The following is a 27,657-nucleotide window of genomic DNA, read 5'->3' as shown; positions in this document are numbered from 1 at the left end:
AACACAGAAACCACTGTACGGATACGTAAAAACACTTCTATGCATTTGTCTACAGGACTCCACATCCCACAATGCAATGTGCAAAACGTTTCCAAAAATGTAAATAAGACAGTATTTACAGTGGAGAGCAAAACAAACTTTCTAGCAGCAATTTCAACCTTTTTCATCTTTTTTCCCAAACAAATGATTATTTTATTGATCTGTGAGGCCTACACTATGGTTGTGTTCGACATGGCATACTAATGTACGTCTCATACTAAGTCTGACGTCAAAATGGCTATGTAGTGCGTTGATATTAGATAGAATGGAAAGATTGAGTACGCAAGAAATACCGGGATGTATGTTATAGCTGGACATTTGAATTTGAAACAAAGAACAAAACACAAAGAAAAGTAAAGTACATTAATAATTATAATAATTTAAAAAGTAATTAGGATATATATGTTCAAAATAGAAATGATAAAAAAATAAATATAAAGTGTTAAGGAGCTGAAGTTGAAGCCTATTCAGTTCTATCTATACGACTTTATGGATTAAAATGCTACATTTATGACACATGGACACTGATCTAATGTCTAAGTTATGATCCATTAGAAATAAAAAAAAAAAAAAAAACAAGAAAGCAAATGTTCCTGTACTAAAGCTGAAAATGTTGGTTTTGCTCGTCCAATAAACCTTTTGCACTGCCTGCTTTGACCACCAGAGGGCGCCCACTTGTCACGCTTCTTCCAACATGGAAACTCCTCCAGTCTGATGATCAAACACCTGCTCCCCTAGAGAGAACACCAGAACCAGCTTTTCATTGTGTTTGGAAATGAAAACCTGTGATGTGATGATACAACAAATCAAAAGCCAAATGTCAGAGAAGTTTTATTAAAGCTCCTCGAGCACAAAAGTGATGAATTATTTTACATTTTACAATATAAACTTTGAGTATTTACAAAGTGGCCCTAATGTCTGTCACACGAGTAGTTATCATTTGAACAAGATTATTTTTATACAGACTTTACATCATTGGTTCTCATCATGTTGAGTTTGACCTTCACAAAGTTTTCTCCTGTAGGATAGTCCGTACTAGGACAGGGTCGGCTCTGCCTTTGGTTTCCTTCTGCACTAAACCCATCAGCTTGTTCAGCACTTTCTTGTTTCCACTTCTAATAGCATGAACCTAGAGAGAAGCACACATTTAGCATCTGAAAAGGAATAAATCCTCTGCATCGGGGTGTCAAACTCATTTTAGTTCAAGGGCCAAATGTGGAGCAGTTCATCTTAAGTGGGCTGCAAAAATTAGTATTTTAATCATTATTGTGCTCTAGTTTGCACTTCCACGTATAAAAAAATGATCAAATATCTATGGCACTGATAATATCAAAGCAATAAGTGACAGATTTCAGTCCCTGCAGGATGTTTACTTTCAATTTATTTGATCTCACGACCAATTTTTATGTAATGTGGGGAAATTTTATGATGTAAATTTGAAGAAAATTGCAGGATTTGGGAAAACTTGAAAGTTCTTTTAACAATTAGAGATTAAAAATGACTGCCATCATGAGATAAAAGCATGGGGAGAATGTGAGCCTATTTTAGCTGAGATATGTACAACTGAATTACTTGGTTATTTACACAATGATTCATGATTTCTTTGACACCTTTTTTTTTGCTTTCTGCTGCGGGCCAAATCTGATGCTCTAAAGCAGTGGTTCTAAAACTTATTTGGAACATTTTGCACAGAATTCTGTGAAAAAACATCTATAGATCATAATGATGGAATGAACGAGTGATAAGACAAAGTTTTAAGAATACCATTTTGTAAATAAGTGGAAAAAAATAGTATTTGTGCAGTGGTTTACAACCTTTTTTGGATCGTGACCCCATTTTGAGCCCAAAGACATTTATTTTTTTGAGAATTTGTTTATTTTTATTTTTTTAACTACATTTTAGTTGAACTAGATTTATGTTTCACAAAGTGAAATACAATTGTTTATGATTGTCTGTTGTTTTAATTTTAAAAAAAGAATAAAACTGTTTTATTTTCTTAGAAATTTCAGGCGACCCGATATGGGGTCCTGACCCCAAAGTTGAAAAACACTGATTTAGTGGCACCTGACTAGATTCTATAGTTTTTATCATTTCCAGTTATCTCACGCCTGAGGTGGGACTAAGACTGACACTTTATTTGTTAATTGTCCACTCTCTCTTTCAAGTACCCCCTGTAGTGCCATTGCGTCACCTTAGGGGTACACGTACCCCCATTTGACAAACACTGTTCTAAAGGGCTTGATTTGGCTCCCGGGCCTTGAGTTTGACACCTGTGCTCTACATGTAAACCGTGTGTGAAAAACCAAACCTCATTGGGATGTGAGTCCACCACCCTCTGGCAGATGTTGTGGAGCTGGTCTGAGTCACTAACCAGTCCCAGGTCCTGTTCCTGGATAATATGAAGAGCCGTTTTACCTGATGATCGCGTCATCTCCTGGAACACCTGGGAGAGGAGAACACCATGAAGGGTGCTGGAGGCTGGGCTGTGATGGACAGAAGGAGAAACGTGTTCGCTCACTGAAGCTCACCAACCTGCTTGGCTGCTGACGATGAAATGTGTCCCATTTCCTGGAGCTCCAGCAGCTCAGCCAGGGCAGAGGGAGAGACGAGGCTGTAAGTAAATAAAGGCAAGGTAAGGCAAATTTATCTGTATAGCGCATTTCATACACAAGGCAACTCAATGGGCTTTACATGATAAAACATTCAACAGCTTAAAATCAATAAGAACATTTAAAATCATCTGTAAAATCAATTCAAATCATCAACAAACACATGACATCAACAACATGACCAAAAATCTCTCTCTCAATCATACGCAGTAGAAAAAAAGTGCCTTTAACTATGATTTAAAAATGTTCACATTGGATGCTGACTTCAGCTCTGCTGGCAGTTTGTTCCACTTCTTTGCAGCATAACAACTAAAAGCAGCATCACCATGTTTACTGTGAGCTCTGGGCTCCACTATCTGACCTGTGTCCATAGATCTGAGAGACCTGCTGGGTTCATATCTGACTAACATGTCACTGATGTATTCTGGACCAAACCCATTCACAGATTTATACACCAGCAGCAGAACTTTAAAGTCTATTCTGAGGCTGACTGGGAGCCAGTGTAAAGACTTTAAAACTGGAGTAATGTGTTCTGACCTCTTTGTTCTGGTTAAGACCCGAGCTGCAGCGTTCTGAACCAGCTGTAGCTGTTTGATGCTCTTTTGGGGGATTCCTGTCAGAAGACCATTACAATAGTCCAGTCTGCTGGAGATAAAAGCATGGACGAGTTTCTCCTGATCTTTCTGAGTCATTAAACTTTTCACTCTGGAGATGTTCTTTAGGTGGTAGAAGCTGTTTTTGTGATAGATTTGATCTGACTGCTGAATGTAAGATCTGAGTCAATCAGAACACCAAGGTTTTTGACTTGGTCTTTAGCTTTTTCAAGATCGAGACTCACGATACTTGCTGACAGCAGTCTTCTTTTCCTTGTTACCAAAGACAATCACCTCCATCTTGTCATGGTTTAGTTGAAGGAAGTTTTCACTCATCCAGCAGTTTACTTTTTCTAAACAGTCACACAACACCTCAATAGGACCATAGTCATCTGGGTTCAGTGATAGATATAGTTGTGTGTCATCTGCGTAGCTCTGATAATCAACCTTACAGTTCTGTAAAATTTGTCCTAATGGAAGCATATAAAGGCTAAACAGAAGGGGTCCAAGAACAAAGCCCTGAGGAACCCCACAGGACATTGGTAATCTGACACTAAAGCCAGAAAATGTTGACAGGTTGGTGCTTCTTGCTCTAAACCTGTAGGCTTAAGCCTAATGTTCTTAACTTTTCTTTAAACGCTGTATTTATTTTCAAAGAGTGGCGCTCTAGTTAACCTATAGTACAATTTGGAAAATTCTTGGGTCCATTTTTGTATTATTATTATTTATTGTGCTCTAAACTGTTCACATTGTTTGCTAAAAAGTAGTCAAATAAAACATTTTGCCTAAAATGACAATCTTAATTAATAATCGTGATTAAATTATTGATCCAAATAATCATGATAATCATTTTGGCCATAATCGTGCTGCCCTACAGTATTGTACCTTATTTTTGTAATCATTTTGAGTTTTTGGAAACACAGCAACTGGCCAATTATAACAGCAATAAAAACACTTTTTTTTTTTCATTAAATCAAAGGTAAAATATATTCAAAGTAAGCCTCACAAAGCAATGACTCACATTAAAACACACTTCATTACTCCAACATTTTTACCAATGACCAGGAGGTTCAAGCTCACTTCACAGAGATTAGTATTGTTTTTAATTAAACTTCAAAAACAAAGACAATAAAATCTATTATAAAAAATATTAATACAGTGAATCCACGTCAATCATTCTTTAAAAATGTATGCAAATAGCCCAGCTGAATCTTTCAAAATCTAAATATACAAAAACAACTTCAGGAGTGTTTTTACTTACTTTTCAAGACTATTATTTCATCTTTACGTTTGAACTGAATCTACTTTTTTTTTGTGTGTAATTTGCCAATTCAGAAAAGCTTTAGACCATTTAAAAGTTACATCTCAAAGCAAATTTTTTCTGTGGACTAAACTCTACAGGGAGTTCTTTCTCTTCATTGCCACTAATATGTTTGCTAGTGTGTGGAAGTGAGGTTTGAAAATAAAAAAATAAAGTATTGGAACAACATATAAGTGCCATGAAATGACAATGTCTTAGTTGGGTCGATATACGTATATACGATACTATATATATATGCAAAATAGAACTGAACATAAATGACTAAATTAGAGGTCAGAGCGGCTAAAAAAGTCGGTTCCAGTACTCTATGCATATGACTAAAAAAACAGGTGTGGGAACATGAAAAAACACTCGGCAAAAGCCATGCTTACTTAATTCTGAGCTATGAATTAAACGTGGCATAACAAAAAGATTTGAATCTCAGTAGATCCCTGTATAATCACCATGTTTGCTTAGATTGTGGCATAATTTTTAATGCGCTCTCATTGATGGACAAAAACAATTTAGGAAGAGCACATGCTTTATTGTCGTACTGTCACACATTAAAGTGGTTTTAATCTTTTCCTGTTCTGTTAAACAGTTCCTAACAGATGTGCTCCGATTTGTCTGTTAGATACAAAAACAAAGCAGTGATTTATGCAACTAAACACTCATTAAATCAGGACGAACCTTCAGGGGGAAAGAGAGATGCTGCGGCTCAACACTTTACATGATTGTAGCTCCTGCTAATGAGTACGAGTGTTGGAGATCACCGCTGATTTCTGCTCTTCACACAAATATGGAATTGCAACTGCGCCAGGGAAATTTGTGTTGTGTTGAACCAAATGTCTTTATGAATAATAAAATAAATAATTATGATAATAATAATAATACCTTTTATTGATAAGTACCCTTTAACACTAGCATGCCCAAGGTTTTCTTACTCCTGTTGCCCTGCCCAGAGGCCGCCAAATGACACTCATTTGCAACTCAGTGGGCCACCTCTCTTATGTAAATAAAGCCTTTCGATCGGAATGTGCTGCTGGGCAGTGACAAACTTTGGGGGTTGGTGTAAATGATGGCCAGTGTTGAGAAACCAGTTTCTCCCAGGTAGATGTTTGTTAATCCAAATAACATTATATGGAATTATTGGATAAGAATGGCCAAATTAATATGAGCCATGTGTGTTGTGATCAATTAATAAACCACAATAAATAAAATTAGAAAAAGAAAAACAGTAATAAAGCAACCAAGCTCCTGTTTCCTACTCCTGTATTTTCACTACTTACCTTTATTGTTTTTGTGCTTATAAATCAAATGTATTGTTGCTATTTATGGTAAAGCAAGATTTCCGAGTGTGAAAAGGACTGTTTGAGTTTTCACTTTAAAAAGGTAAATTCACGAGGTCCACCATTCACTAACCTGGTCCATGAATTATTTTATTAAGCTATTATTTTACAAATTTGAAGAAAGTGCACAAGATGCACAAAGAATCAATGCTTCAACAGGGAAAAACAAAAACCCAGGCAGGCACATCACCATAGATGAGCAACTTTTTCCAACTAAGACTCGCTGCTGTTTCTTGCAATACATTGCAACGAAGCCGGACAAGTTTGGTATCAAGTTCTGGGTGGCATGTGACCTTAAATCCAAGTATGTGTGCAAAATCATCCCATATCTTGGCAAAGACCCCAGTCGTCCACCTGGGGAGAGATTGTCTGAAAATGTGGTGATGAAGCTTATGGAACCGTTTATGGACAAAGGAAGAACTGTTACAACCGACAATTTTTTCACTTCATTGTCACTAGCACGTCGACTGCACAGCCGGAAGACCACCCTCCTTGGCACAGTCAATAAGATTCGCCGGGAGCTTCCAGATTCAGCTAAAAAGAATTTGGCCCGTGAGGAATTCAACACACAAGTGTTTTCAACCTCTGGTGCCACACTGACTGTTTATGTGCCCAAACGGAAGAAGACTGTCTGCCTCCTCAGTAGCGTGCACAGCGTCGTGGAGACTGAGGCTACTCGGAAAAAAAAGCCGAACACAGTCACCGACTACAACAGCATGAAATGTGGTGTGGACGTCATGGACCACATGGTTCTAAAGTACACTGTGCGTTCAGGAACACGGCGTTGGCCAGTCACTGTGTTTTACAACATGATTGACATTGCAGCGCTGAACACACATGTGCTTTATCAGGCATGCACTGGGGTCAAGGAGAGAAGGGTGGACTTCTTGCTGGAGCTTGCAAATGAGCTTGCCCAGTCTCATATGGCAGCCAAGGAGGTGAATGAGCGAAACCTTCAGCAACAACCACCCACACCTGATGTGGGGAAAAGGGCATTGTGCCAGGTGAAGTGTTGCTGCAGGAAAATCCGTGCCACCAAGCGTTGTATGTATTGTGACAAGTTTGCACGTGGCAAATGCATAAAGGAGGTGTGGCAGTGCCAGAATTGTTCACAAAATCTCTATTAAATAAATTTCACCAAGAATGCAAACAAACTGTTGCCGTCTCACTATTACTACTTACTACTTTCTGTTGCAAAAGTTGAAATATAAGTTGCAACCTCTATGTAGCTGCTGTATGGGAAACACAAAGGAGAATACAAAAGGTCTTTGTGTCCTGGAACCTACCTAGCCACCCCCCCACCCTAGTTGAGGGGGGAGTAGTGGCCTCAGTAACATAACAATGGTCACAAGCTGAGTTGTTCACACCCGCCAAATGACACCAGCTTGGACTTTATAGGTATAGGTGTCAAATGACACCACTCTGGTCATGCTAGTGTTAAATCACTCAAGGGTTCAGGCTGTGGTGATTGAAAAGAGTTGTGTTTTAAAACAGCATGCACTAAAGCCTAGGTTCCCAAAGTGGGGTATGGGTACCCCCTGGGGTATGCAAATTGTCAAAGGAGGTACGTGAAGAAAAATGAAAGTCAGCGTGACAGCATTGGAAACTAGAATAACAAGTTCTGATGAACTACGGTCGAGCCCACGGAATGTCTCTGCGCCGAATAGCACATACCACCTTCCCGAGAATTCAGTGAAATGACTTGGTTCCACTGGGTAAAACGAATTAAATTGTGCAATGTAAAATCGTAATCTATGTTGAATTGCCTTTGAAACGATATATCACACGACTATGTTCCGATAAATTTAGAAATTACCGGAAAAGTGGGTGGGCCCCCTTCCAAAAAGGTCTCCGAGAGGCTCTTGACATCCGCTCATAGAATGTCCATGCCAAATTACAGCCATACTTAATGAGTATTAACTGAGGAGTAGTCATTTGAAGAATGGGGCCCCTGGGGGCCCCCTTGCACATACGGAGTAATGGGCCCCATTCATATATTGGTATGTGTCAATGATTTGGTACCACCAACCGTTGCAATATTTGACTCACAAATAAATGAGAAAACAACTTTAATGGAAATTGCCTAAAATAGAGGGAGGGCCTCCGGGCCCCTAATAAAATTGTGCGAGGCGCAACCATAATCTACATTGAATTATCTTTGAAACGATATATCACACAACTATGTTTTCATGAATTTGGAAATTACCGTCAACGGTGGGTGGGCCCCCGGGCCTCATTTCAAAAAAAGGGCTCCGAGCGTCTCATATTCATTCATAGAGTATTCATACCAAACTGCATTCCGATCTAACGAGAAACTAACGAAGGAGTAGTTTTTTGAAAAATGGGGCCCCGGCATTCCCCCTGGCGCTCCCGTGACACGAACGTAGTAATGGGCCCCATTTATATATTGGTATGTGCCAATGATTTGGTACCACCAACCGTTGCAATATTTGACTCACAAATAAATGAGAAAACAACTTTAATGGAAATTGCCTAAAATAGAGGGAGGGCCTCCGGGCCCCTAATAAAATTGTGCGAGGCGCAACCATAATCTACATTGAATTATCTTTGAAACGATATATCACACAACTATGTTTTCATGAATTTGGAAATTACCGTCAACGGTGGGTGGGCCCCCGGGCCTCATTTCAAAAAAAGGGCTGCGAGCGTCTCATATTCATTCATAGAGTATTCATACCAAACTGCATTCCGATCTAACGAGAAACTAACGAAGGAGTAGTTTTTTGAAAAATGGGGCCCCGGCATTCCCCCTGGCGCTCCCGTGACACGAACGGAGTAATGGGCCCCATTTATATATTGGTATGTGCCAATGATTTGGTTCCACCAACCGTCGTAATATTTGACTCGCAATTAAATGAGAAATCAACTATCATTTTTTTTGGTTTTTTTTTCTTTTTGAAGAAGAACAAAGTGAGTGGCGTTATGAGTCCAGTAGCCCAGCCTAAAAATAGAGCAGCAGTCAGGAGCCTCCATGCATTTTCATAAATTACACATTAGCCTCTGTAAGACTGCCCTCTAGTGGTGACAGAGAAACAATCTCATCAAAAAAGCCCAAATCTGACGAAAGCTCATTCAGGGGTGGACAGGCCATCTGCCATACCAGGCCTCGTCCTGATGGGGTGTCGACCCGAAGTGGGCCAGTCCGCTACGTCTTTTTTGTTTTGACGAGCGAGTGGAGGTAGACCTGGTAACAGGTGGCCAAAAATTGTCCAAAAGTGGCAAAAACATGGCAAGAAAAAAGTGGAAAGTGACTAAAATGGACCAAAAGCAGTCAAGAGTGGGCAAAAAAAATGAGCAAATAAAGAGGAACCAGGTGGTATGTAATGAAAAGCATAGTTTAAATGGGCAAAATGAGGTAAACAATAGTGAAAAAGGGCAAAAAATGTGGAACAAAAATTCAAAATGTAGGGAAAAAGGGAAACAAGTGGTATTTTTTGGTATTTATAGCTTAATTGGATGAAGAGGCCTAAAAACAAAGGAAGGACAAAAATTAGATTAAAATGTAAAATACAACTAGTGTATCGTATGGAGTATGCCATTTCGAACACAGAGAACGTCTTTATCTGATTAAACATTATCGTCTCCAGTGAAGATGAGCACAACGACCTAGTAAATCACTGTAGATGTGTAGATGTTCTCCTCCTGCATATCACAGAAGACAAGTGTTGGCTTTAAGTGGTGCTGCAGAGAGAGAGACATTGATCAGTGTGCTCCTCACCTTTGGCTCACACTCAGATCCTGCTGCTTGAGATGTCCCAGCAGCTCATTTGTCACCCAGCCAATCACCTTCCTGGGTTCCTTTGTGGTGGCCTTTAACACCGCCTCAAAGAACTCCACCAGCCCGTCCTCGTTCTGCAGCAAAAACAGCACTGTCATCACTTCTCATGTGCATTATCCAGGGTTGGGGTCAATTACATTCATCAATTACAATTACGTCTTCAATTATCCATGTTCAATTGCAACTCAAATATGGTTATGGTGACCAGCATTTTTTTTACAATTACAGCTATTATTTTTTCCCCTGAACGTCAATTACAATTCAAATTCAATTAATCAGCCTAAAATAAATAAGCCCATAAAACGTAACCTTCCTCTTGTGTTAGCTTTCTGTTAGCATCTCTTATGATAACGGGTCAGTTTTGATCCATGTCTTAAATCAACTGTAGAATACACCACATCTATCATCTAATTGGTTTTGCATCCCATTATTAGGCTTCCTTATCAATGAAAATATTGGTATTAATATTTTTGGTGTGGGGTTTTTTTTTTTTAGTATACCCCTCAATTTCCTTTTTTTTTTTTTTTTTTTAAATGGTAAAATTATCCTGAAGAGAACTGACAGGTGGTGGGAAAACATGATATGAAACATATTTTAATAATTGTTAACTATGTATGTGTAAGCTACAGAACTGTAACATGGTTCACCAGGTTTGCATTTATTAAATTGTAATTGACAGTTTTTATACAATTTTCATGCCAATTATAATTAAAAAGTTAACTAACCTGAACTTATTACAATTAAATTATTATTACAAAAACAACAGATTAGTGTCAATTGCAATTACAATCATAATTATCATAATAATAATAATAATCATAATTGTAATTATTTATCAATTACAGTTATCATTTACACCAACCCTGGCATTATCAGAGGTGAAAGTAATGGATTGAAAGTACTCACGTTAATGTACATGGGTTGCTTTTATGGTTACTTGTACTTTTTTGAGCATATTTCTAAATCAATCATTTTATTTGTACTTAAGTACATTTTAACAGAAGTAAAGTAATTTCATACATATATTTTAATGGAAAATAAACTAATTGTGCAAGATTTGGTCTCTTTCTTTATAAGTTTATACATGAGATGTTTACTGTATGCAAGGGAACTATGGCAAGATTTATTACCAAAAATAAACATGGGGGTGAAATTAACTTTTACTTTGAGTACTATTTAATTCAGCTACTTTTTACTTGCACTTCAGTATTTTATGTATTTATTTACTTGTACTTGAGTACAACTTCAATCAAGTAACGGTACTTCTACTTGAGTAGGATATATTAGTACTTTTTGTACCTCTGTTTGTTATCCAATCAGAAATCAGCATTAAGAGTTCATCAGCTACATCTTTCTCTCTGCGACACAGGAAAAGAAGTGACATCATCTCCAACCTGATCAGAAACGTACCACCAAAGTGTAGCTGTGCTCAGGCAGGATCCCGTACGTTTGCACCAGTCTGTCTCTTTTGAGGCTGGGCAGCTCTGGCAGCGCCTCCTTTATCTTCTCCACCAGCACAGCCTGGCTCGCGTCAATGCCAGCGGGCAGCGACGCCTCGTCCACATACACAACCAGAGGGGGAAGGTTGGGCTCTGGCATGAACCTTCAGAGAGACAGTAGAGAATAGTTTATCAGCTGTACGGACACGCTCAGAGCGCAGGAGGCTGGCCTTTGTTCAGACACTAATCGCCCCCTTGATGCCACGCTTGTCACATTTGACTTACTCGTTGAATCATTTGACTTCATCTGCCTTAAACCCCCACTGTCTGTCATTCACACGTGTACACGCACACGTGCACACACGCAGAGTTCAGACCCTTAGTGATGCCTGAGTGTTTCCCTCCAACTATCTGTCACTTTCAATCCCCAGTGAGAGATCGGATCCTCTCTGACACACGGAACAACCCGAGGTGTATGGGAACATTTATATATATGTATATAACATAGTGTAGTAAAAAGATTTATTCACAAAGCATAGATTTTAATTAACTTTTCCTACTTATTGTGACAAAATGTAACAAAAATTCACATTAAAACAAAATGAGAATTTGTTTTTTAAATACAAAGGAAATGTAAATGTGTCATAAAGGTAAAGTAAAAAAAAAAAACAACCTTTGCCTATATCTAAAAAGGAAGGATTTAAAACTATGACACAGTATGTCCTCTTTCAGGATGTTAAGCCTAGATGCTGTAATTGTTGTAAAAGAGGCTTTTTTAAAAGTGAAATCCAGAAAAAAGGGTTAGAGTTCACCCACCTGTAGTCCTGAAGACCCTCTTTGTCCCTCATAGGAATGGTTTCCCTGAAAGATCAGGAACAAATGTTAGAAAATAAATGGAGACGTGCTTGTTTTACGACATGATCTAAACATCTTTAGGCTTTAATATTGGACAGACATTTGTCAACGTTTTTCTGTAATTTTAAACATCTTTAAATCAGATAAAAAGCGTAATTTAAATAAAAAGAGTATAAATGAATGTGTGAGGATTCCCTTCAGTGTGTTTTTGAAGCATCACCATAATCTGTGGCTGTGATCACACACATTAACGTGTACCTCACAGATGTCATGGGAAGGTATGAGAGGAGCAGAAGATGATCAAGACCTCAGCTGTGTGAGAGCTGGCTCATATTACAAGCTTATAAAATGCTCCGGAGCTCACAGCGCACAGATCACAAGGGGTGACGACTGCATCCAAATGGCTCTATTCATCATCATTACCGCCATGCCTCATCCTCAGCAAAGTTCAGGACTAATGAAGCAGGCACACATCCCAGTCACAAGCTGAAGGCTTGGCAGCGCACACGCAGCACTTTCATCCACTCACCCTGATTTGGAATCATACGCCCGGGTTTCGTTGAACACCGTCCCTCCTCTCTGCAGGACATCAATCTGTCTCTGAATCTCGAAGTCTGGGAAATATAACACACAACACACAAATGTAATTTAACGGTAAATGCCAAACACCTGCTGCTTTATGCTCCCCGTTCTCAGACGGCTGCCTGACCATAATTCTGATAAACAAATTATGCTGGAAATCCCATTTTGCAATAACATATAACAAGTAAAATACAGAAATGTTCTAACTGGGACTAAATGTTAATGAGTTACGGTCAGTGACATCAACAATGTTGAATCACTGCTCATAATGTAGGCATTGGTCCAATGAAAGTTGTGCAGGTTGCACAATTAACACCAGCACACGTTGGATGGCACCAGAAGAGTTGTCAACAGGGGTGCACTTAACTATTCAGGTCTGGGCCTCAGGGGAGCTCCTAATGTTGTTGCTCATGTTTGACATAAGGCATTTTGTATATTTTTATGTTTTTTGTTGTTGTTCTTTTATGTGTTTTTGAAGTGATATTCTCTATTTTTGTTGTTATTTTGTGTCTTATTCTGTAAAAATGTTGTAATTCTGGAATTTTGTGAGTTAGTTTCGGAGGCCACACAACATTAGACCTAGGGCCACCAGTTGGCCATGTTTGGAAAAAAGGAATGTACCATGGCTTGTACTTTAATTTAAACTAAAAATAAAAGCAGCAGCACAACTAAATGCTTGTTCTTTAAAGCCTTGGAATATGACGCTTTTCTAACACTCTAATTAAAACCCAAAAGAAATGAGAGCTTTAAACATCCTTACAACAGCTACTATTTTAAAGCACTGAATGTTCTGTTATTCTACAAAATGTCTTCATCCTCATTATTCTTTCTGAGTGTCATTCTATATTTAAAAAACAGAGCCGTTTGGCTCCCAAGCATATCCTCAGATTTTTTGTAGCATGCGTTAAATTATTAAAAATTATCCGTAAATATTTGTGTATATTTAGAAAAAAAACATTATTTTATCTAAAAAAAAAGACTGATCCCAAAGGACTTCCTTGTAAATTAAAGGTGAAATATTGATTATTATTTATTCATAAGGTTTTCACATCATAGTGCTCCAATAATAAAGTGCTTGTGCAGCGCAGACTTTCGACAACGCTCAATTTTGTTCTTAGCGGTTTCCATCGCTGACAAAAAACGCTGAGTCAGCAATCTGGACCGGCTCCGTGTCCTGTTTGGTCAGATGTTGCATGCCATAGCCTTACATCATCCTGACGGAGATATGAGTTTTAGAAATTTTGCCCCATGCTAAAGATAGGGAACTTTGCAATTTTTTTGTGACCTTGATCTTGAACATACCTTCACCAAAATTGAATAGTCTCATCTGTGCCCAAAAACCAATTAACAGCAAAAAATTGAAGTGGATTCATCAAAAATTGAGGACACTACCGTGTACACAAACAGACACATACAAACAAACATGATGACCAGTATACTTACGAAAACCGTTTTCAAAAGTAATAAAGGTCCAGTTAATGTCACTGATGGATGGACTGCTGTGCTATGTCTGTGCAGGATGCTTTATGTGATATAAAATGTTTAGGTGGCCTAGTCTACACTCGCTCTGGAACATTAAAATGTGTCCACACTTTTCTTTATTCTTTTATTAATTGTGCCCTGAATCTGTAGCTCCGCTCCTCTCCACTCTGAGACTAAAGCAGAGGTCACACATGTGGACGAAAAACTAAAACAAATCAGCCTCCGATAAGAGGCTGACACTCGTCGTTCACTTCTATTACTCCACAAATGCGTGTTCCAACATTTGAGCTGCTGTGCATTGGTTATTCTGGTCATTCGTGCATCTTCCTTGATCCTAAAAATGCAGTGCAGCCCTTCAGAACCAAGAGATCCTGCCTCTTTTGTGCTGATGGACTACAAAACAGTCTAGGTTCATGTCACCTGTCAAAGTCCCAAACACAGAGAAAGCTTTTCTCTGCTTCAGAACTGCCTGAATTGAATCCTAATATTTTTTTCTCCCTCTCTTTTATTTAAAAATCAGTGGCACAAAAGCACATTGTGTATAAATAATCAGTCATTTAATTCACACAAGGGATATTAATGTTATGGCTAACTCCTGTATAAGACAATGAAATACATGTTTTTTTGTTAGTATCTGTAATTTTCCATTTGACGCAAGATCATCCCACAAACTTTCAATGTCCTGCAGTTGCTAGGCAACCAGCAGACTCTTTGACGGTGGCCATCAGAGCCAAATTAAACAAGTTTGTTTTATACCAGATTTAACAAGATTACATCTCTGGGGTTAAGATGTTCTGCTGGGCCACATTTGTTCACTTCTAACTAATTTCTTCATTTCATCATTCTGCGGAGTTAAATGTAAGGACTGATGCAGCAAAGCAAACAACAAAGCAGAAACCCCTTTTTCTATTTGCTGAAGTGACAATGAAAAAACTGAAGCAACTATGCCATTAATACAATTACACAGGTTTACTACTAGCAGTACACAATCTATGAGTGCAATCTTTTAAAATCCCCCAAAAATAATGTGGAAACAGTGATTGTTGTTCACCTATTGCTTTGGCCAGGTATCGGATGCTGTTGATGTTCTTCACCTCTGTACGGACCCCCAGCGGCTCCCCCGGTCTGTGCACAGAAACATTGGCATCCACCCTCAGCTGGCCTTCTGTGGAGAGAGGAGTGAAAAAAAACATGAAGGTAGAGACACACGTGCTGGTTCAGCAGTGCAGCAGCTTGAAAAAAAAAAAACAAAAAAAAACACAAGGCAGGGAAGGCAGAGGCACTGAGTGATTTCCATACCAGACATGTTGCCTTGACAGGTGCCCAGGGCCTGCAGGATGAGCTGAAGCTCCCTGACAGCTGCAGCAGCCTCCTCTCCACAGCACATGTCGGGCTCCATAACCAGCTCCATTAGGCCCACACCTGACGCATGTGAACAAAGCAATGTTCCACATCTATGAGTTACACACCAACATGGAAATATGGGACAACAGCTCCACAGCTACTGCTTTGTTTTTCACAACATTTTAAAAGAAATAATGTTTCCTAAAACTGCCACATGTATCATATTTGATACATAAGTTTTGGAACTTTTTACATGATCAGTGTGATATTTTTTTTTCCTGAAAAAATTGTATATGATTATATACATGCAATACAAGGATAATCTAGCATGAGGCAGTAATTAGTTCAACAGAGGCCTTTCCAGCAAGAAGAACTTTTCCAATTTTGAAAAGATTATGGTAAGAAAAACTATTTTTTTTTCACTGAAACATCAATAGGAAGAGTGAATGGGTTGATGCAGCAGTGTGATGTTAGTTTATATTTCACAATCTCTGTTTTAGTAAAACTGTGGTGAAAATGGTGTGTCAGATTTGATACAGCAGGTCTATGAGGTCATGTAATTCTAAAGCAACCTATTGTCATTTTATTGCATTTCATGCATTTTACAGATCATCAAGCAACAACGTGTTTTTTTTTTTCAAGTAAACTCAATAAATGTTTAAATTGCATAATTAGGTAACCAACATGGGAAAGAGAGATGGAAGCATTGTGCAGGCCACTTTTCCCATGTGTACTGTGAGAAATGCTGAGTGCGTCTGAACAAGGACAGGAACTGTTTTCAGACCTATCACCATGCAAAATAAAACATTTGTGAACCACAAAAATGAGGAAAAATAAGTGAAACGTTATATGTTATAGACTTCAATGTGCCAGTTCCATTGGTGGATATCTCATTGTTGCATGAAAATAGCACTAAAAATGTTCATATGTTTGTATGGAATTACCAATTTGTTGACATGTTGGTTATTTATTATGTTTTTGTTGGTAAAAAAAAAAACAAAACATTATTTGAGTATTGAGACTGGATGTGTCAAATATAATACAAGTTAAAACCCATAAATGGAAAGTGATTGTTCATATGGACTAAATAAAGGCTTTAGTCTCAAAACATTGGAAGGTGTATCAATTATTTACAGATGCCCTCAGTCATTACAGATCCATAAAAAGGATGATTTTAAGTGATGTAATAGGCCTCCATGTTCTCCCTAACCAGGCATTGATTTTATCTGTTAAAGTAAAAAAAAAATACATGAATAATGTGTTGAAAATAGTCTGTAATAGTGTCTGTATGAGAGAACATGTTTTACAACAATAAGGACCATATCCTGTGCTCAATACCTGCTCTGTTCAGGTCTATGAGTGTCTGACTCTGGACGTCATCATGGAGACTCTTTCCACTGTCCTGCTCCAGCTGAATCTGCTTGATGTGCACACATTTTCTCATCACTTGGTTCCACTTTTTCCCTCTGAGGAGGCTGTAAGTAAGCATTCCGTCAACTGCAATGGGTCGGCGTTGCTGAGTGATCTGGTACCCGGCCTGGAAGGAGCACGCATAGCGGTTCTTGCTTGAGTCAACATAGAAACTAACCCAGAGGTTCCCAACCTTTTTTAGGTTGTGAGCTCATTTTGATCACACAAAATTCTGGTGACCCCAGAGATTGTTTTTTCTTCTAAAATTAGTTTTTGATCATGTTTGTTATAGTGTGTTATAAATGCAGAGTAGCAAGGATTAGTGCACAAAGTGACAAGTGACAAGATGCGGCAAAAAATGTTTATAATATAATTTCAATCAGTAATTAAAAATTTTTTTTAAGCTATTACTAGACATTTCAGGTGACCCCACATGGGTTCACAACCCTGAACTAACCCCTTAAGGAACCTTTTTGTTTTTTTTTTTTTTTAAAAATCTCAAAGTATCTCTAACGGTATTTAAAATATACCGATACTTTCCTCAATCAGTACCTGACCCACACTAAACAATATCTGTAAATCAAATATACAAAATAAAAAAAAAAACAAACTTTAAATAAAATAAAAAAAAAAAAACAAAACTTTTTTGTACTGTGACCCTATTACACAAATGAACCCACAACCTTCTTGCTGTGAGGCGGACGTGCTAACCACTACTCCATCTTGCGCCCTTATACATAAAGATATTTCAGTTTTCACAATAATTAATCATGTCAGTTGTATTTTGTATTTCTAAACTGTCAAATCTTGCAATATTCACTCACAATGACTAAATGAATCTATGTTGAAGCTTTTGAAAACGTAAACAAAGAACAAACCTTGATATTAAGTAAGTGAAACATCTTTGAATAAAAAAAAAAAAGGAAACAGCTTTCCCAGACTTTCATAGTTACAGCCCTGAGTAGTCATGGTGAAAATGTTGATGTAGTCGATATGTGGCTTCTTGAGCCAATAAGAATGATGTTCCCTGATTGGCTGGTTCGGTGTTGTGATGCGGAGCAAGTGCTGCCTTGCCATTCAAGGTTTCTCCTCACAAAGCTCAATAATAAATATTTCTCGTGCTGGTCTATTCCTAAAAACAACCTGCTGCTCAAGGCCTTCATTTGACTGGTTACCATAGTAACCATGTCATGGGAACAAAACATATATCTTATCATACTTATGCTAACGAGAGCCAGGGCGTGGGAGCAGAGAAAGGACTAGTGCTTTCTTTACACTGTGCTGGATAGACACAGTTAATCACACACAGAGTAGGAAGAGGAAAACAAAGGCTGGAAGATATTTTAGAGATTTGCTCCTTCCTGGTGGCACAGCTGTGCCGGGTTGTTGACAACCCTGCACTTCTGTCCCTTGCTGCATAAGCCATCATACTGCTCACACTGCTTAACATCATTTACACTGATGTCCACCCCATATATTATTACATGTGACCAGTACAAGAAGAAACCTTGTCTGTAGTGGTAGCATTTCAGAGCATGGAGGATGCCACGAGACGTTTAATGTCAACCTAACCACTAGGAACGAGTGTATCATGTTTTTCCTGCAGTCTGTGCCTTCGCCTCGCCCTCCGCTCTCTTTTCTGTTTCAGGTGTCTTGATGCTGGAGCTGGTGGTTCCTGATCAATGGTTCACGGCTCAACTAGTCTGGAACACTCGGATGAACTGATCAATGGTTCACGGCTCAACTAGTCTGGAACACTCAGATGAACTGATCAATGGTTCACGGCTCAACTCATCACTAACCCCAACCAGTCGAAGTGGATGGCTGCCACCTCTGAAAACGCATCAGTTTTTTATTTTTTCGTTCTGCTGAATCTTTGAATGAGCAGCAGGAACATGCTGCACTGTAACTAAGGTAGTAGGATGGAAAGGAATGTTTCCCCCTCATCCTTTGCGATACCACACGTACCATCGACAATAGATCTTGTGATATTTTAATATATGACCACACAAGATATCGTTCCAAATTTTAGTCATTGTACTTACACGTACACGTCAACTCGAGAGAGACTCTTTTTTTTCATACAAAACCCTTAGAAACTAGTTTTATTGCTCTGAAAAAGATTAATATTTGCACATGATTGTAAGAGAAAATGCTAGATGGTTGCTTAATTGTGAATCTGCAATGTCTCCTAAATAACCTCCGTGACAATCTTGACCAATGAATGAGTCCAACGGGGACGATAAAATACTAAAGTATGCCTTTGTGAATGCTGGTTTCAAACAAGTCAATGTTTAGGTAAAAATAATAACTCTTGAAAAATATGCAAAATATTTACAACAAATAAATCCCTTTGAAGGTAGGATCATCTGTAGTCATTTACCAGTATGCCTGTAATCACTGGAAACAGCAGAAATGTGTTTTTAATACAGTTAAACTATACAGGTTGATGCATGGCTTATATCTGAACCACAGTTTTAGTTGGCATTGACAGAGTACCGCAGTATTAGCATTAGCATTAGCATGAGCCTGGGTGCTTGTGCTGTGTAGCTTAACAAAAGCTTTTTTTTAATAACTGCTTTGTTTTTGTCTTTTACTCTCTTATCTGTCATATTTTCAATTATTTTATCAAATTAATTTTGTCTTCAAACCTTTTTATCATTTTACCCTTTGTCAATCATTTTATCATTGGACTACAATTGAATTTGTAAGAAAAGTGCTATGTAAATAAATTGATTTGATTGGCTGATTAATTGATCGATTGAACAGCTTTTTGTTACTTTTCAGTGCGGAAATCTCTTTCTGATTTAACCTTAAAACAACATAACCGGTGATTGTGAAAACATGAAATGATTACTGCTAAATTAATATTAGTAAAGTAGTAGAAAATATGATAAAAAACTATGGACATCCCCAACACCACCATAAAAACATGTATATTTGAAAAACAGCAACACCACTCTATTATTGGATTTCATTAACTTGGCCTAAACCATGTGTCCGTACAGCACCACAGCATTAGAGTATTAAATTAAGCACATTCTATGCCCTGTAACTTAACTGGTTATATTATATTATAATAATGTTACACAGTTTGAGGTGTAAAGCTGATGTTTCCACAAATTCCTTCCACTGTTCACTTCTAAAAGACAATGACCATAGGTTGTTACCATGGTAACTCTAGTGGAAAATGTTTTAAGTATTCATGCAAAGAAATGGAAAAAAGTAACAAAAATGCACATTTCTGAATACAAACCTACGGTAGATAACAACAGTCATATACAGTATGGGCTCAGACCAATAATATTTTGACTTGGGGCCATTTAACCTGGTATTTAATAACAAATAATTAAAGTTTAAGCCTCTCCAAGCATGGGAAGATATTGTTCTAAACATTTTTATGTACATTTTTGAATGTTATGATGCATTTACAAGAACAAACAAGGTAACACAATAATTAGCATCTCAGTATGTGCGTTTGTGCGTATGTGTGTTTTCTACCGTACTAATTCAAAGAGATTATGATAATTATGATCTCCTGCGTGTAGTCTCTGATCCAGGCTTGTAAATGCCACTGAAATCCATGAAAATGATAAAGCGCACTTTTAATTTGAAACGCCGTCGTTGATAAACAATGTAACAGGTTGATTTGATCAGATTACTGCAGTGTTAGCCACAGTTAAAATCTCTCTTTTCCCTTTATATTAACGCCAGATTAATGTTTGTTTGTGTGAAAAGCCTGATTTTATTAACTTCATACTATCCTGCATTCAGAAATGCTCAGCGCGCATTATTCATCACCATCAGTCATCAATGTTTCACTTGTTATTCACTCTTGTAGTAGATCAAACTGTGGCTTCACATTAAACACAGTGTTAAAATAGTTTAATCAGTCTGACGTCTATCAGAGTTTCATTGTAATGAGCTGCTGCGGCAGCAGCCGAGGCGCGCACTGTGGCAAACACACAGCTGATAAGCTCTGCAACGCAGCTCTCACCCCCTTCCAGGACTAGGAGTCTGTGGCACGGGTAAAATATAATTAAATGTAGGGCTGCCAACTTTGGTCGTTTAGTCGACTAATTGGTTGATGCAGTCGTCGACCAACAATGGTATCAGTTTCAATACCGTTAAAAAAAAATGCAATGCACTTATATAGGTGATATGGATTAAATATCAATATAATGTATTTAATGCCTAAACATGATTCTATAAAGTGTTGCGCTTCAGCTGTCAGTGCGCTGTCCTCAGCGGATCTTAAGACAGGCTTGAAACACAAGCATCCACTGTTAACTGAATCATTTTTCTGCACAAGAACATGGATTATCCTTATATTTGATACGTGGATTATGTAAATAGATCCACTGCTGTCTCTGGCGCAGCGGGGCGCACCTGTGTTTGACGTGCGTTTGTTTCCCAGTGCGCTGATCTGATGTTGACATTGTTTATTAATAAAGCAGGCTTACCACTAAAACAAACATAAATATGTCATTTGTATGGGGGAAAAATAGGTTTTAATTGTCAGTTTCAGGTCGGGCACGGATATAAATACCTAATGTCTGTCAGACCTGTAGGTTTAACTTTTGCTTTGTCAGGTTCTGTTCAAAGCTTGAATAAGGTTCATATCATAAATTGTCTGTGTTTAAAAGCAAATCTTCACCACAAAAAGCCAAGAGTCTCTCTTTTTCTTTCTCCTCGTCCTCCTCTGCACCTACTCATTCATTCTCCGTTTTTTTTTTGGTCGTCTAATTGCTACGTGTGCCATAGTCTTGGTCAACCAACCATTTCCTTGGTTGACTACAGCCCTAATTAAATGTAACACATCTTTTTCCATTTAGAACTGGTAAATATGAACATTAAGGATGTAACGATTAATTGTAAGGCATTTAAAAATCAATTCATAGGTATCACGGTTCCTATCGATTTTCTGAAAATTGAATCGCAGTACTCTTTAAACAGCTATATATATATTTATCCTTCTCTTGTTCAAATGCTGAGGCGGCGGGCGGAATCTGCCACTACTTCCTTTCTGGCCGCCTTTAACTTAAACATGTTCATAAATTATTCCTTAGCCCTTTAGCACCGAAAAATATCTGTAATATTACGTGAATGTCTGTAAAAGTCATGTTTTTCTATTAGCTCTGTCTGCTAGCCTAGCATCTCTTCTTCACTGCACAGAATATCTGCATCCCAACCAAACACTGGGTTACCAGCGCCCTCTGCTGGTCCAAACAAATATCTGATGTAAATACAGTGCAGACTGGTTTTTTTTTTTAAAGTCCAATTGTTAAGGCACAAAATACATTTTCAGTTGCACTTTTAAAAAGAAAAAGAACTATTATGCAGTTTTGCATTGTTTACTATAGAACCAGAATTTAAATGAATAGGCTTCTTTTTCATTTTTATCAGTCCTTTATTTATTTCATTCAAGATTTATTTTTAGTTAAATTGCATTGTTTTGAATAGTTTATCAAGGGATTCTTTTGACAATGGAAAAATAAAAGGAAAAGAGTACAGTATTTTCTAGTTTTTTCCCCCCAAAAAAATAAAGGAATATTTTTCAATCATTATTTGTCTACAGTCCCATTTTGTAAAATAAATCGTGAGAGAATCGTATCATGAACCCAGTATCGTGAATCGAATTGTATCGGGATTTGAGTGAATCGTTACATCCCTAATAAACATAGAGTATTAGTAACGCTGATGGTCAATTCTTTGACGTGCTTGTGTGACCCCCACCCCCGTGACAGGGTCAGTTTGGATAGTTTCTTTTCTTTAAACTGTAACAAAGTCCAAACTTCTAGTGCAATATAATGTTTCACCTTATTGGGGTGCTGAACTTATTCCAGGTTCAGAGGCGCGTAAGAAAATAACGCAGACGGGAGAATGCGGGCAAGGCTAAATTTGAATAGGAACGCCCACATTTCAGGGCCGCTCCACCCAGAGTGAGTAACTGGGCGGCTTTTTGGACCCCTTAATGAGCAACAGTAATCTGGGACTTAGAGATGTCGATAATGCACATCACTATTTACTATTTTTTTTCGCGATTGGGATCATTTCTGGCTCTGTGCTGAAGCGGCGCTGTCAAATTACACTGACACGTGAATTTAAATACAAAGAATATTCATCACCTGAATAATCAAAGCTAGTCTGGATAAAAAATGCTTGAGAAAACACAGAGGCGAATCATGCTACATGAGCAACAGATTAGACTAATAGAAAGGAAATGATAGCAAACCTGGCAACAGCAGGTGTCGTGCGCCGTGCAAACACTGAATTCACAGCACAAACAACACTTCAGACGCAACCCAACTGGTGGAGAAAATCTCAAAGAAAACCTGGAACTAAGAATAAATGTAATCATCGCTGCAGCTGTGTAAATTTTAGATGCTGGTGAAAATCCCAATGAGATGACGCAATCTTCTGTAAACACCAGAAAGCAAATGTAACTAAAATTATAATATTAAGATTTAAGGACTTATTAGAGACATAATTCCACCATGAAGCTCACTAATAAAACACAAAACAGAAGGGGAAAGACTCCATCTATCAAGATAAACAGCTAATGGCTTTATTCCTTCACAACCAACTGTTACTAGTTTGATTATTGAGTGTGAGGGTGAGAATTTCAAATGATAGAAAATGGAAACGACACCATTAAGCACTTCAACTAGTTTCTCTGTGATTTATTATTTTTCTCTATTAAGATACAGTACTCTAATTTTAAACCTCTTTTTGTGCAGTTGAAATAAATTATTTCAAAGTGTAAAACAGTCTCTCTTGAATTGTTGGGTGTATTATTAGTTACACTCCTTCTCATCATTGTTGGGTTATGCGTTATCTCAAAAAGGTAGAAGTGACTTTCCTTCTTTTCAAATAGGAAAACTCACTGAAACTGTTCCTCAGAAATTTTTCTGATTTATAAAAACAGACCCTGAGTTTTTGTGTTTTTTTCCCAGCCTTTGAACATTGCTCATCATGGTAGTAAAATGACCCTAAAGCTGTGAATGCTTAGCTATCCTGCTCTAATTTGAGCGCACTATTACACAGAGCGAAGGTACGATTAATGTGGGGCGGCACTACTTTAATCAGAGTTTGGGATATTCTGACATTTAGAGTAATGTCCCTCATCAGAGTGTGTTTTTCTATCTATTGAATAATCAAAGTTTAATAAGTATATACTCTTTAAGCTCTGCTTTAAGTCTCCACTATCACTACATTATACTACTCTATTTTAATCAACATCATCTGCTGACATTGCAGTTGATTTCTGTACATTTTCTTTCTCAACAGTGTTTTAAAAACACCTTCTACGATGGTGTGTGAGTTTAGCTTTAGTTATTGGTATCATTGATAAATATATTGGCAATATCATACACTACAGTTAAGTTAAAAAATACAGAAATCCCCATTACCATTATGTGAAAGTTTGTAAGTTAATAAAAGTCTATGATCAGACTGCTGACTTCTTCACACTTTGAGCCAGCAACAATGAACAGAAGAATTGGAAATTGTTGTGTATTTCCTTCAGTAAATTCTGCTATAGTGAAGTGTTTCACCTTGTGTTTTTTATTATGAACAAAAATGACCACTTTTCCAAAACACCAACACCCTCTTTAAAAAACAACAACACAAGATACAGTCATCAACATCCCCCGCCAGATTGGTTCATCATAACTCACAACCTTTTCCTAAATGTCCTAAATCTAAGAACTTAGATATATACATAAAAAAATTTATCACATCCATAATATAAAATGACTTAAACGGTTTCTAAGAAAAGCTGTCTCCTTTGAAGACACCTAGGACAGAGTCCAAAAAAACGGCACAAGGGAAATAACTCCGGAAGAAGAATAATTGCGCACTTCTTGTTTTTGAACTCCATCAAGGTATTGATACTCTGAAGTCACATACTGAATTTGGTTATCTTATCTTAAACGATTTCTAAGAAAAGCTGTCTCCTTTGGAGACACCTCGAACAAAGTAAAAAAAAAAAAACGACACAAGGGAAATAACTCCGGAAAAATATTAGCGGGCTACTCATTTCAAACTCCATCAAGGTATTAATACCCTGAAGCCACACACCAATTTGGTTATCTTATCTTAAACAAAACCTCGAACAGAGTAAAAAAAACAAAAAAGGGCAATAACTCCGAAAAAGTAATTGCGTGCTTCTCATTTTCGAACTCCATCAGGTATTGATACCCTGAAGCCACCACACCATTTTGGTTATCCTATCTTAAACGATTTCTAAGAAAAGCTGTCCCATTTAACTCGGACGAACAAACGGACAGAGCTCAAACCTATATCCCTCTTCCACACTTTGTGGCGGGGGATAACAAAATAGCTGGATCCTAGGTGGAGTTCATCAGACATATGTGCGTACCTCTGCTTACAAACAGTTGACTTTATTCAGTTTGTGATTTTTATGACTGATTTGGCACAGAATCAGGGTGGTGGATGAAGTAAGCGTTGCTCTTTTGGCAAATTGCTTTTTCTTGAGAGAGACGCGGTAAAATAGATTTTTGTGTTGAAATCATGAGAGGACCAGTTGATAATAAATGTAAGGACGTGACTTCACTATTGTATTTTGAAAATAGAAACGTTGAAACGGAGATGGTGTTGAAAGACCAAAATTTGAGAGCAGGAAAAATAAGAACAAAAACTTACAGGAATGTCAGCATAAAAGTAGTGTTCCTGTCGAAGAAAGACTTAGTATTTATGGAGCAGTGGAGAGCCAGTCCTGTCTTCACTGCTGCTTCAACACACTGCTTGTTCAGGACCTGTGGGTGCATGAGGACGTGATGAGTTTATCACTATAATTAATATAATAACATCATATTTTCTTTATTTAAGCTCTAACATCACTTACAGGCAAAGTGCCGGGTAGGGATGCATCAAAGAACGACACCAGGGAGTTTGGAGGAGCCGAGAAGCCAACTGGAGATGCAGAGAACAGTTTTGTGCTGGTGTTTATCTGGGCATGGACTTCTAAACCACCACACCGACCAGCTGCTGGGGAGCACTGAAGCACACAGGAACAGGAACTGTTTACTAAACTTTAGAAAGAGCCCCTTCTCCAATCAGGCATCGTTATTTATTACACAGATGTACGATGATAGTAAATATGAATTTAAAGCGTTTCCTAAGAGGTCATTTGAAGTACATGTGGATTCCTGTGGTTTCCATAGAACTCCCTGAAGACAATAGACAGGTATGTGTCTGTCATCCTTGGCTCAGTCACATCAATGCTCATGTCAAACATGGTGGAATATGCCGTTAGCAGCCCTGGGGCAAAGACGCTTCCTTTTTTATTCTCTTTCAACATGTGTTCATGGTATTCCTGAGTAGAAAAACATCCTTTCTGCTGGTTTTAGGATCATGGAAGTAAGGGAATGCATGCAGCAAGCACTTTTTAAATGCTCTTTCTTTGTAAGTTTAACTCATGTTTACTCTGTATTAATTACGGCTGAACGATTAATTGCATTTGCGATATCACAATATAAAACGTGATTTTCTAATCGCAAAGGCTGCGATTTTTTCTTTTTTTTGTCTTTGTCTACACTACAAGAAGTGAAATCTTTCTATATGTTGAAGAGGTAAAGCCTGATTTGTTTGCTTTATTGTTGTCATCTGTGCTTTTAAATCTATATTCTATATTCATTTAAATTTTAAATAAATCTGAAATTGTTTATTATGAAACAGATTGATTTATTGCTTGTGTTCAATTTGCGTTAAATTATAATTGACCATTTTTTATCGAATTTTCATGCCAATTACAATTACAAAGTCAATTATCTGAACTCAATTACAATTTTATTCTGATTACGACAGCAACATATTTTTAAAATTACAATTATAATTATTATACCATCATTTGTAATCAATCACACAATTACAATTATAATTAATCCTAACCCTGGCCACATCTGTGTGCGGTAAACCCTGTACAGCAGAGTTTAGTCTTTTCTTTTTACGTGTGTTGGAGCAGGGGGACATGATGTAAAAGATGCCAGACAGCATCTCTATGTAACATAATGAGGTCCCAACTGTCCGATCTGTCCATGGTTAGTGTGGAAAATGAAGGAAAACATATAGTGTGTGTTCTTATCTTGTGCTCCCTTAATATGGATGTATTGATCTATATCTCATCTTGTGCTGAATATATTTTATTTAAGCTCATCTTCACTGTTTTATTTCACATCTGTAACTGTTGTAATGATGTGCAGACACGTTTGGATCCACAGTATCATTTCTCTTATAGGTTAAAAATAGCTTAATTTAAACGCATGTTTTTCCTCTCACTGGTGTAATATGAGCAGAGCTGGAATGCGAAAAGACCACAATGTAAGTGATGTGACCACAGGAAGAACCCTAATTAAAAGGAGAATGCATGTAACCATAGCAACAGCATTGAAATGGAAGTCCAGACATTGATGACGCCCAAGAAAAATACTTTTTGTAAATCATGACCAACCTAGATAAATCTAACATATAGTAAATGCAAACATTTATGCCTGTGTGCAGTAATGACCTATGCTGCAGTTTTTAACAAAACATCCACAAAAATCATTATTACATCTTGTATAGCAGAAAAAAACCATACATAAATTAGAAATTACTTGACTTATAAACAGTGTAAGTTAAATAGAAAACACTATTTAATTTGTCGCTGAAAGTCATATAGAATAGAATAAGCCCTAGGTTCTCAAAGTGGGGTACGTCAATTGTCATAGAGGGTATGTGAATGAAGTTTAAAAACAATGACAACATTGGAAACTAGAATATAAATAAAGCAGTTATTGTTAATGCTAATGCTATTACTAGGCTAATGCTAATGCTAGGTGAATACTAATGCT

General features: G+C 37.6%; 1 protein-coding gene across 1 annotated transcript; it reads right to left on the bottom strand.

The window, feature by feature from the left end:
* Positions 1–857: 857 nt before the first annotated feature.
* gatb (glutamyl-tRNA(Gln) amidotransferase, subunit B) lies at positions 858–26,063 on the bottom strand. The gene is given in 15 exon segments (XM_028437144.1): positions 858–1,168; positions 2,348–2,482; positions 2,572–2,650; positions 9,630–9,763; positions 11,100–11,292; positions 11,945–11,989; positions 12,513–12,597; positions 15,099–15,212; positions 15,347–15,469; positions 16,730–16,928; positions 25,469–25,494; positions 25,497–25,581; positions 25,671–25,798; positions 25,801–25,823; positions 25,993–26,063. Coding segments are annotated over 15 exon segments (1,566 nt in total). The 3' UTR covers positions 858–1,042.
* Positions 26,064–27,657: the final 1,594 nt, after the last annotated feature.

The sequence above is a fragment of the Gouania willdenowi genome, chromosome 1, assembly GCF_900634775.1.
Source record: "Gouania willdenowi chromosome 1, fGouWil2.1, whole genome shotgun sequence".
NCBI lineage: Eukaryota > Metazoa > Chordata > Actinopteri > Blenniiformes > Gobiesocidae > Gouania > Gouania willdenowi.
This window is presented reverse-complemented; position numbering and strand designations above follow the sequence as displayed.